At 43.4% G+C, this 12,625-nt stretch overlaps 1 protein-coding gene across 4 annotated transcripts; it reads right to left on the bottom strand.

Moving 5' to 3' along the window:
• Nucleotides 1–3,651: 3,651 nt before the first annotated feature.
• On the bottom strand, nucleotides 3,652–8,453 carry LOC119314321 (transcription termination factor MTERF8, chloroplastic-like). 4 transcript variants are annotated; one of them, XM_037589053.1, is made up of 5 exons: nucleotides 7,175–8,453; nucleotides 6,306–6,534; nucleotides 4,419–6,227; nucleotides 4,020–4,318; nucleotides 3,652–3,922 (listed from the first exon to the last, which is right to left on the bottom strand). In XM_037589053.1, exon 1 carries the CDS (start codon nucleotides 8,346–8,348, stop codon nucleotides 7,197–7,199), a length of 1,152 nt encoding a protein of 383 aa, XP_037444950.1. In that variant the 5' UTR covers nucleotides 8,349–8,453; the 3' UTR covers nucleotides 3,652–3,922; nucleotides 4,020–4,318; nucleotides 4,419–6,227; nucleotides 6,306–6,534; nucleotides 7,175–7,196. The 4 variants fall into 4 exon arrangements, with proteins under 4 accessions (XP_037444950.1, XP_037444953.1, XP_037444949.1 ...); XM_037589056.1 differs by having other exon boundaries at nucleotides 4,020–5,098; nucleotides 6,081–6,227; XM_037589052.1 differs by having other exon boundaries at nucleotides 4,020–6,227.
• Between the last annotated feature and the right edge of the window lie 4,172 nt (nucleotides 8,454–12,625).

Raw genomic sequence — 12,625 nt, 5'->3', positions numbered from 1 at the left:
AATCCCAAGTGACTCAAAGAATAGAGTTATGCTCCCCAGCAACGGCGCCAGAAATTAGTCTTGGTAACCCACAAGTATAGGGGATCGCAATAGCTTTCGAGGGTAGAGTATTCAAGCCAAATTTATTGATTCGACACAAGGGGAGCCAAAGAATATTCTCAAGTATTAGCAGTTGAGTTGTCAATTCAACCACACCTGAAAACTTAGTATCTGCAGCAAAGTGTTTAGTAGCAAAGTAATATGATAGTGATGGTAACGGTAACAAATGAGTAACGAAAGCAAAGTAATGTTTTTGGTATTTTGTAGTGATTGTAACAATAGCAACGGGAAAGTAAATAAGCGTAAACCAGTATATGGAAAGCTCGTAGGCATCGGATCAATCATGGATAATTATGCCGGATGCGGTTCATCATGTAACAGTCATAACATAGGGTGACACAGAACTAGCTCCAATTCGTCAATGTAATGTAGGCATGTATTCCGAATATAGTCATACGCGCTTATGGAAAAGAACTTGCATGACATCTTTTATCCTACCCTCCCGTGGCTGCGGGGTCCTAATGGAAACTAAGGGATATTAAGGCCTTCTTTCAATAGAGAACCGGAACAAAGCATTAACACATAGTGAATACATGAACTCCTCAAACTACGGTCATCACCGGTAAGTATCCCGATTATTGTCACTTTGGGGTTAACGGATCATAACACATAATAGGTGACTATAGAATTGCAAGATAGGATGAAGAACTCTCATATATTAATAAAAACATAATAGGTTCAGATCTAAAATCATGGAACTCGGGCCCTAGTGACAAGCATTAAGCATAGCAAAGTCATAGCAACATCAATCTCAGAACATAGTGGATACTAGGGATCAAACCCTAACAAAACTAACTCGATTACATGATAAATCTCATCCAACCCATCACCGTCCAGCAAGCCTACGATGGAATTACTCACGCACGGCGGTGAGCATCATGAAATTGGTGATGGAGGATGGTTGATGATGACTACGGCTACGAATCCCCCTCTCCGGAGCCCCGAACGGACTCTAGATCAGCCCTCCCAAGAGGTTTTAGGGCTTGGCGACGGCTCCGTATCGTAAAACGTGATGATTTCTTCTCTCGTATTTTTTTCTCCCCGAAAGCAGTTATATAGAGTTGGAGTTGGAGTCGGGAGGTCTCCCGGGGGCCCTCGAGGTAGGGGGCGCGCCCTAGGGGGGCGCCCCCCACCCTTGTGGCAAGGGTGTGGGCCCCCTGGTCTTTATTTTTGGCGAGGATTTTTTATTATTTATTGTAAGATATTCCGTGGAGTTTCAGGTCATTCCGAGAACTTTTGTTTTCTGCACATAAAACAACATCATGGCAATTCTGCTGAAAACAGCATCAGTCCGGGTTAGTTCCATTCAAATCATACAAGTTAGAGTCCAAAATAAGGGCAAAAGTGTTTGGAAAAGTAGATACGACGGAGACATATCAATTACCAACAACTTTCCAAATCCCTTGTCAGATACACCATTCTCTGCTTTCCATTGCAGCAATTCCAGTGTGGTGCCCAACTTTTTCTTGTCAGGTTCGCAATTCGGGTACAACAATTTCTTGTGATCCTCTAACATGCGCTGCAACTTCTTCTTCTCCAAATCACTTGCGCAATTTCTCTTTGCATCGGCAATGGCCCGACCTAGATCATCAGCGGGCTCATCTGATGCCTCTTCTTCAGCTTCTTCCCGCATTGCCGGCTCAGCTTCTTCCCCCATTGTTGTATCATCGTATTCAGGGAACCCATCATGGCCAGGATAGCTGTCGTCCTCTTCTTCTTCATTGTCTTCCATTATAACCCCTCTTTCTTCGTGTTTGGTCTAAACATTATAGTGGGCCATGAAACCGGACTCAAACAGGTGGACGTGAATGGTTCTTGACTTAGAGTAATTGTAATCATTCTTACAGCCAACACATGGACAAGTCATAAAACCATCCGCTCGCTTGTTTGCCACAGCTACAAGCAGAAAAGTTTGCACGCCATTAATGAACTCGAAAGAACATCGGTTATCGTACATCCATTGTCGGCTCATCTTTATTACACAACACCGAAAAGACCAAATTAATACAAGTTTATGCATAAAGTTCATACAACACTTAAATGCAACAAACAAATAACTCTCTAACTAAAGAATTTAAATGCAACAACAAATGCAATCAAGATCGCAACTAAGGTAACAATTGATCCAACAGCATAATGATACCAAGCCTCACTATGAATGGCATATTTTCTAATCTTTCTAATCTTCAAGCGCATTTTCTCCATCTTAATCTTGTGATCATCGACGACATCGGCAACATGCAACTCCAATTCCATCTTCTCTCCCTCAATTCTTTTCAATTTTTCTTTCAAATCCTCGTTTTCTCTTTTAACTAAATTTAACCTCTCGACAATAGGGTCGGTTGGAATTTCCGGTTCACATACCTCCTACATACAAATATCTATGTCAGCTTGATGGGCATAATTTGTCAAAAATACGAAATGCAACAAATAGTTTTAAAAGAGAATATACCACATCCGAATCATAACCCGGACGAGGGCCGACGGGGACGAATATCAAAACCATGGCACTATATAACAAACAATGTACGGGTAAGATAATTATACGAGTAACTATATATTCAAATCACACAAACATCAATTTTTTTATATAAAACATTCATGAACAAGAGGCTCACCACAAGGTGGTGTCGGCGACGGGACGGTGCGGGCGATCGACGGTGGTTACGACGGAGATTTAGAAGGCACTAAGTAAACCACAAATCAATCACTATAGCTAATCTAGCAATGAGAGATGAAAAGACAAAGTTGCTAACCTTTGTGATCATTTGAATGGACGGGGGCCTTCAAATCTTGACAAATTTTGGGCAAAATGTGTGATGAGCTTGAGAGGAAAAGGGGAAGAACAGAGAGGAGAGGGGAAAGGGGAAGAACAAAGCGAGCTCGGATGGATGAATGGTGTATGTAGGACGACCTTTAGTACCAGTTCGTGATACAACCCGGTACTAAAGGTGCTGGAGGGGCCCCGGACTGACAATATCTTGCCACCACTCACTTTAATACCGGTTCGTGGTGCTAAAGGTTCGCCACGAACCGATACTAATGAAAGCGGCCGGCTAGCCGTTGGAACCGATACTAATGCACACATTAGTGCCGGCTCAAAACCAAACCGACACTAATGTGCTTCACATTTGACCCCTTTTTTACTAGTGCGAGTTCAGTTGACATAGCCACTGCCAGAAACCCTAATTAGTTCGGTCTCATCGATAAGATCTCGATCTCATCCAGATGGGCTTGAAAACTCTCTGTTACCTATTGCAATATTTTCGGTCCCACCGAGATATACAATCGGGCCCACCGAGTTTGCTTGACCAACTCTCTGTTTCGCTTATTACCCAAATCAGTCCCACCAAGTTTGAGTAATCGGTCAAACCGAGTTTTGGATTTACCCTAACCCTTGACAGTGTCATTTTAAATCCACTCTCGTGCTGATCATTATGGTCTCTTTTTTGTTTGTGTTTTGCAAAGTTCAGTTGGTAAATAAACATTGCCCACATTTCTATAGAGAAAGAAAAGTACCAGTACAGCATTACATGAAATCTGCTTGTCAAAAATTGCAGCTGCCATTATAAAAATCAGACTTGAACAATTAAGGCCTGATAGATTCAGAAACAACTTTCACTTACCATAGATAGCTTGTTCACTTGGGTTTAAGTCAGATAGGAAGATTCCAAGATTCATAGTAACCTGAATTGTCATGGTTCCAGAATTCTGCAATTAAGCCTATTCTGCAATTCTGGAGGCAAACTTGTTCATTCTGTACATCCGTAGCAGAAAATGATGAATGTTCTTTCAGCATTGCTAAACCCGTCATAAGAGTGTTCTGTACATCAGTAGCAGAAAATGATGAATGTTCTTTCAGCATTGCTAGATGTGGTAGAGACACGGCATGCAAGAGATAGAAAAGAGAAGAGCAATACCAATACAATACAGCCACCCAGAAAAGAGAAGACTCCTGCCTCCATGGATGGCTGTGTGCATCGCTTGACGCAGAGGTCGGGGGTTATCCTCCTTATCAAAAAAAAATGGATCACCTCAGACGCCATGAGCTTTGCGCCCTGTTGTGGCACCTCCGTTTTTTCCTCCGTTACCTCTACATGCCATATGAGAGACCAGTGAGCTGGGATCGCATCTCGAAACATGCCATATTTTCTGGCCTTCTGGATCCCCCAAAGTGTCCAACAGTCGCCATCTTCCTTTCCCAAGTAGGGAGAGATTTCTGAAACAACAATCAGCCGACATCAATTGGCAATAGAAGCCAATTGCACAACTTATATTGAGCTGGCAAACTGTCTACATGCCCTACAGTAAATGTCCACCTTTTCAGCTCAAACTTTGCTGGCCCTCCTTCAGAGTGAAGAGCCCCCAGCCGGTGCCATCCCAAGTTGCCTCTAATTATCTACTAGACAGGAAACGATTGTCTATTGATTTCTTGATATTGATGAGGAAAGCTACACCACTTTTCTCATTTGCTGGGACAGCTGAGAAATGATAACTTCACAATGCGCCTAGTGAAAAATACTGAAATCTTCTTGCAAGGAACCACCTACTAAATAGCATTTTTAGTGCAGCGAAGATTCGCCTGATCTCGTAATATCTCTATTCCAACATGTGGTGTCAACATGATATGAGGATGGAAAATTTCAAAACCGTGCCATCAAGGAATGGAGAGTATCAGTTTCATCAGGAGCTAGCAATGACCAGAGGAACGAAAGAGCACTTTGATGTGGTTGTAGTTTGGGCTATCTTGTGCTGAATCCCCATACGTGGCACCATACCTGTCCATGTTCAAACCCAGCCACTGTTTATTTGGACTCATCAATTTATAGTCCTGTTCAATCCCCTAAATCTCTCATCATTAGGCTCTCCTCTTCGTGTAAAAGTTCAGTTGGTATACAACCTTGCTGAGTTTGATCTGGAAACAGAAGCAATACTACATCATCCTCCAGTTGGTGCTGCTCTCCTGGTCGTCCTCATGGCCGCGGTGGTCTTTCCTTCTCTGCTCCATAGAGATAATTGTAATGATCTTAGGGATTAATTCAGGAGCTGTATTTCATTATCAACTTTCAGCACATTGCCTTCATGCAGTAAGTTCACTAGTGAAGTTTATTTATCTACTCTAAATGGATATGCATAAATGTTGCAGAAATGAATTGCAGAAATAAGAATGATGCTAATCAACTAGCATCTCCACTTGGATTTCATCGCCGTGCCTTCAATACATTAGATACTAAATGTACGCTTTACACTTCAATGTAAAACAGTTTTATCCGCTGACACTGTAAAATGACATTTCCCTTTTGGTGAACCTGTATGAAAACATGCCTATTTTAATAGACTAAATTGGACATTGAAAACGACAGGAGAACCAAAATCCTCTAATCACTGATGTATAAGATAGAAAGTGATTTCTCATCATAATTAGTTAAGCCCAGTCCCAACGTTCTGAAAACATAAGACCTCTTGTCACACATATGCTGCTATGATAATGGAAAATGTTGATACTCTTCTCAGTATAATAGTTGTGGCTCTGAAGAGACTGGAGTGAAATTGTAAATAAAAGTTTAGCCTATTAGCTGCTGGCAACTTACTGCTCAGATTTGAGTTAACCTGGCTCCTGAAAGAATTCTAAATGCTTACTATAGCTTCACACTTGAATTGGGTATAATAAGTTTCAGAGTTCACACATGAAGTTTGAAAGATTCATGGCTAACGTTCAGCTCTGATTCGAATTCAGACTTCAGACTTCAGAGTACAAAATTTACATACCGCCTACTTTTTACATGCATGTGTGACTCGTTCAGATTGTTTACATCCAAATGAAGATGCACCAAAATGTAGAAAATTGATTAAAGCACCAGATGCTACTAGTTTATTCAAAGCTATAGTACAATACTAGAAGGATTACTTAGCTTGCAAGATGCAAAAAAGAGAAAAGTAGGAGCTTCCCTGAATAAAACTCATGCATTGTCAGGCCATACTTGTTGCTGAAGCTTCAGGGTGTCATCAACTAACAGAACCTTCAGAATAATGTATAGTACAGCCAAGCCATTGCCGCCATGTTTCCTCTCGTTTCCTGGAAGAAGAAAAAAAAGCACCATCTACATCCAGTTTCAGCACATCTTCACCTGGAAGAAAGAAAGCACCATCCACATTCAGTAAATCAGCATGCTTCTATTGCCCAGCCCTTTTCAACATCTTCTCACCTGGTGGTAAGTCACTTCATCATCCGACCCGTTCCCCCCGCCTAGATTTCATTAATCTTGTTTCTACAATTTCAACAAGTACCAGAGAAGGGACACACAGTTGATCTTTAAATCACATCTCTTCACCGGTATTAGCATCGACCATCTCCTTTGCCCTCTGCTTTTCAGCACCATACCATACAAGCATCGATTTGCTTCTGTGGTACGATTACCAGGGCACTTGAAATATCTGTTACGTAGTGTATACAAATTGGCAATCAACAGAAACGCTACTATCCTACTACTCAACTAGCCAGTTTCGAGATCAGATGGCCCAAGAAAAGAATCGGCCATACACGAGACAAATAAATAAATAAACTGATACAAACTACTCGTAAATAATGGCCGTCTTCAACAATAGTTAATATCTCATAAACAAAATTACTGCACGAAGGAAGAAGGTATTTAGCTTAGATGAACTAGAGCAAGCAACCAACAAACTAGATCAAAACTGCATCATTGGCAGTGATCAGCAAACTGTAGCCAACTGGCCACCAACAGACCCAAAATTGTTTCCCACGGAAAAAGGGGTCCAAAAATTTCATGCAAAGGAAAGGTTGAGACTTCATATCATCTTCATGGCCAAAATGAGAACATTCTTTCATGGAAAGATAGATAGAGGGTTGCATTCAAAACTGAAATGGCCATTTCAGAACATACAAACAGAGAATGTGCAGAAATACTACTCATTGATACTTCAAAGCATTTGCATAATGCCCTGATCTCATACTCTCCTAGTTCCAAGATGTGTGCAATACGACAACACGAGGAAGGACAAGTTCATAGAAGTGCAATGCTTTCTTCTCTACCGAATGACATAATGAACATACCAATTTTCTTATTAGTCTTGGTTCATCTAGCTGGAACCTCCCCTCTGCAAGCTGTTGCATAATCTTCAGCGAGATGCGGTGCAGCATCCTTATGAGGGCATATGAACTTCTCGACGAATACCTTCTCGCTGATCATGACTGCAGCATAGTAGTCCCGGTCGTGATCTAGCAATCCATTTTCCTTGAGAAATCTGACAACGTAGTACCGGGGCCTGAGCCGGCCCTCTAGACTGTAAGTGAGCATTATCGGTCGGTGAGCAATGTATGCTGGTTCCAGTCCCACCTCGGAGATAAGGAAATCCGATTTGCTCTGCAACAAGTTCTCGGACCTCGTCAGCACCGTTGGAGCCTTAGAAACGGCAATGCCCACCTCGGCATCTGACCACCTGAACGCTTTCTTCAAGTGCTCCACTTTGGTGGTGATTTTCTCCTCGCTGAGGAATGCAACAGCTTGTAGTGCATGTCTGAACATCGGAGATCCACGGTGTACACCAAGACTATCGATGCATGCCACTGCTGTCCGGATGCGTTCCGTGCTGATGCTGAGCGGTGACGGAGTATATGCGTAGAGCTTGGCAATATCGCAAGCACCTAGCCCGCACTCGAGCAGGAAGGAGACATTGGGCTTGACCACCCGCTCCAGGTCGGACCCGAGAACGGAGCCACCCGCTAGAGGTAGGGCTCGAAGGAGGTTCTCGGAGGAGCCGAAGAGGGGCAAGCAGTACTGCAGCCCGGCGATGATGGATCTACATCGGAAAGTGACACCGATGAGTGAGACGAGGCGCGCGATCTGAGAACGCGAGAGGCCGAGGCCGAGGCCGGTGAGCCCAACGACGACGGGGGCCAGGGTTTTCTCCACGCTGGCACAGAGGAACTTGGGGTCCTTGGCGACGACGGCGGCGACGTCGGCGGGGGAGAGGCTGAGGCCGGCGAGGAAGGCAAGGACGGCGTCGGGCTTGGTGGGGGATTTAAGGTGGGAGAGCTTGGGGAAGGCCTTGAGGGCCTGGGGTCGGGTGAGGCCGCAGGTGGAGACGAGGTACTCCTCCACGGCGAATCTAGGGTTCCGGGAGACGGCGGGCGCGGCGGCGGAGATGAAGCGGCTGAGGTGGGAGATGGGAGAGGCAAAGGGAGAAGAGAGGATCTGGGAGAGGAGGCTGCGACGGAGCCGGAGCATGGCGCCGCGGTGGAGGGTGGAGATGGCAAGCGCGGCGGCGGCGATGGAATGGGGAAAGCTCGATGGGCGGTGGTGGACTGGAGTGAAAAGATGAAGTGCGCTGCGTGGGTGTTGAGGTCTGGTTCAACCCAACCCAAGTGGCCCCCACTTGCCAGTCTAAAAATGAACTACTCTTGGCGTGAAGAAAAAACCTTTTTGCAAGTTCCATGCAATTCCCAGAATGAAGAACTTTTATTAAAACATGTATTGTCCTCGACCGTGCAAAAATGCATGAAGATTAACATTTAGAGTGAAAGGCAATCGCTCTTGCTTCATTTTTCTTTTCGACGGCATGCAAGAGAATTGTAACCAACCACTGATGCCCTACTTTTACAATATAGCTAGATGAATATTCGAATACCCCACGCATTCCTGCAGAAATCGTTAATAAATATTTAATGTTAAAAAACATGATCACAATATGTGAACTTCTCTTTTAATTCCTTACCTTAACAATTTATCATCAAGATGATTAGGGAAAAAAAGATCACTTAGTCATCCCTTTGCAAAACTAAAACAACGATAGCAACTATTGTTGTGCAATCTATAAAAAAAACATAGCTTGCACTGAAACTATAACATGTGAGTTCCCTCATAATCAAAATTTCTATTAAAGAAAGGTCACCTATAAATCATGAGACTCTCTCTTGAGTCTTCTCACCAAAATAATTTTGTGTGTTGTACGAATATTTTTATTAGGCCGTCATTCATGACAGTATACCTAGGCACCTCTGATTTATTTGTATTTAATTTTTGCCTTCTCTCATCTGCAACTATGCATGCTTCTGCATTATGTGAAGGTTAGTTCCATTCCGAAAAAATAAGACCCTGATCATGAGCTTACTGTCTGTGCAGTGGAATTTAATTATGATTAGAAGGCTAAAAATTGACAACAAGAGGGAGAAGCACAAGACTGAAGGAAATATGCTCTAGAGGCAATAATAAAGTTATTATTTATTTCCTTATTTCATGATAAATGTTTATTATTCATGCTAGAATTGTATTAACCAGAAACATAATACATGTGTGAATACATAGACAAACAAAGTGTCACTAGTATGCCTCTACTTGACTAGCTCGTTGATCAAAGATGGTTATGTCTCCTAACCATAGACATGAGTTGTCATTTGATTAACGGGATAACATCATTAGGAGAATGATGTGATTGACTTGACCCATTCCGTTAGCTTAGCACTTGATCGTTTAGTATGTTGCTATTGCTTTCTTCATGACTTATACATGTTCCTATGACTATGAGATTATGCAACTCCCGTTTACCGGAGGAACACTTTGTGTGCTACCAAACGTCATAACGTAACTAGGTGATTAGAAAGGTTCTCTACAAGTGTCTCTGAAGGTACTTCTTGGGTTGGCGTATTTCGAGATTAGGATTTGTCACTCCGATTGTCGGAGAGGTATCTCTGGCCCACTCGGTAATGCACATCACTATAAGCCTTGCAAGCATTGCAACTAATGAGTTAGTTGCGGGATGATGTATTACGGAATGAGTAAAGAGACTTGCCGGTAACGAGATTGAACTAGTTATTGAGATACCAACGATTGAATCTCGGGCAAGTAACATACCGATGACAAAGGGAACAACGTATGTTGTTATGCGGTCTGACCGATAAAGATCTTCGTAGAATATGTGGGAGCCAATATGAGCATCCAGGTTCCGCTATTGGTTATTGACCGGAGACGTGTCTCCGTCATGTCTACATAGTTCTCGAACCCGTAGGGTCCGCTGAAAGTGCAACTATCCCTAGGTGGTTTTGGTAATTCATAACAACATATAGCTCATTGAGCTAATGCTATTCCAAGATGATTATTTCAGGAAAGCTCAATGATTGGCATGGCATGGATGTGAAAGTGGAACCCTCAAAATGCTAAGGAAAAAGGATTGGCTCAAGCTCAAAAGCTCAAGACTCTTCATTTTATATTTTAGTGATCCAAGATCACATTGAGTCTTTAGGAAAAGCCAATACTATCAAGGAGGGATGAGGTGTTGCTTAATGAGCCTCTTGCTTCATGTGCTAGTGATATGCTCCAAAAACCCTCAACTACTTTCCCATATCCACATATGACCTAAACCCTAAGCCAAACTCGGTCCTACCAATTCTTTCTATCCGGCGCCACCGAGTTTCACTTGTCATTAGCCACTGCCAAACCCTAGCAATTCGGTTCTACCGATAGGGATCTCGGTCTCACCGAGATGGGATTGCAAACTCTCTGTTTCCCTTTCGTAACTTTTCGGTCTCACCGAAAGAGCGAATCGGTCCCACCGAGATTGCAATGTAAATTCAGTGTTTCCCCTTTGTAAATTTTCGGTCTCACCGAAAGAGCAAATCGGTCCCACCGAGTTTGCCTGACCAACTCTCTGGTCAGCTAATTACCAAATTCGGTCTCACCGAGTTTGTGTAATCAGTCTCACCAAGATTACGTTATGCCCAAACCCTAACCATATCGGTCCTACCGAGTTGCATGTCAGTCCCACCGAAAATCTCTAACGGTCACTAGGTTTACATTTTCGGTCCGACCGAGTTTGTTGATTCGGTCCCACCGAGATTGGAAAACTGTGTGTAACGGTTGGATTTTGTGTGGAGGCTATATATACCCCTCCACCTCCTCTTCATTAAAAGAGAGAGCCATCAGAACACATACACCATTCCAACTCGTATGTTCTGAGAGAGAACCACCTACTCATGTGTTGAGACCAAGATATTCCATTCCTACCATATGAATCTTGATCTCTAGCCTTCCCAAGTTGCTTTCCACTCAAATCTTCTTTCCACCAAATCCAAATCCTATGAGAGAGAGTTGAGTGTTGGGGAGACTATCATTTGAAGCACAAGAGCAAGGAGTTCATTACCTACACACCATTTGTTACTTCTTGGAGAGTGGTGTCTCCTAGATTGGCTAGGTGTCACTTGGGAGCCTCCGACAAGATTGTGGAGTTGAACCAAGAAGTTTGTAAGGGCAAGGAGATCGCCTACTTCGTGAAGATCTACCGCTAGTGAGGCAAGTCCTGTGTGGGCGATGGCCATGGTGGGATAGACAAGGTTGCTTCTTCGTGGACCCTTTGTGGGTGGTTGCTTCTTCGTGGACCCTTTGTGGGTGGTTGCTTCTTCGTGGACCCTTCGTGGGTGGAGCCCTGTGTGGACTCTCGCAATCGTTACCCTTTGTGGGTGGAGCCCTGTGTGGACTCTCGCAACCGTTACCCTTTGTGGGTTGAAGTCTCCATCAACGTGGATGTAGGATAGCACCACCTATCCGAACCACGGGAAAAACATCCGCGTCTCATATTGCGTTTGAATTCTCCAAACCCTTCCCTTTATATTCTTGCAAGTTGCATGCTTTACTTTCCGCTGCCAATATACTCTTTGCATGCTTGCTTGAATTATGTGATGATTGCTTGACTTGTCCTAAAATAGCTAAAATCTGCCAAGAACTAAAATTGGGAAAAGGTTAAGCTTTTATTTGGTCAAGTAGTCTAATCACCCCCCTCTAGACATACTTTCGATCCTACAAGTGGTATCAGAACTTTGGTATCCATCTGCTTTGATCTCCATAGCTTTGGTGGTCATAGCCTTGGTTTCACAACCTAGGAGAGTATGGCGTCTAGCGAGGGAAATTACCACCGTAGAGGTCCCTACTTTGATGGTACTAATTTTGCTAGTTGGAAGCATAAAATGAAAATGCATATTCTTGGACATAACCGCGCCGTTTGGGCTATTGTGTGTGTTGGTTTGCAAGGTGACTTCTTTGATGGGAGAGAACCAAACCGTGAAGCTACCGCGGATGAGTTGAAGATGTTGCAATACAATGCTCAAGCTTGTGATATTCTCTTCAACGGATTGTGCCCCGAAGAATTCAACAAAATCAGCTGTCTTGAGAATGCGAAGGAAATTTGGGACACTTTGATTGATATGCACGAAGGTACCGACTCCGTCAAGGAATCCAAGTTGGATGTGCTTCAAAGCCAACTTGACAAGTTCAAGATGAAGGATGGTGAAGGTGTCGCTGAAATGTACTCTAGGCTTGCTCTCGTCACAAATGAGATTGCCGGCTTAGGGAGTGAAGAGATGACCGACAGATTCATCATCAAGAAGATTCTAAGAGCCTTGGATGGAAAATATGATACCGTGTGCACATTGATCCAAATGATGCCCAATTACAAAGATCTCAAGCCAACGGAGGTGATTGGAAGAATTGTTGCTCATGAGATGTCACTTAAGGAT

The sequence above is a fragment of the Triticum dicoccoides genome, chromosome 6A (genome assembly GCF_002162155.2).
Source record: "Triticum dicoccoides isolate Atlit2015 ecotype Zavitan chromosome 6A, WEW_v2.0, whole genome shotgun sequence".
Lineage (NCBI taxonomy): Eukaryota > Viridiplantae > Streptophyta > Magnoliopsida > Poales > Poaceae > Triticum > Triticum dicoccoides.
This window is presented reverse-complemented; position numbering and strand designations above follow the sequence as displayed.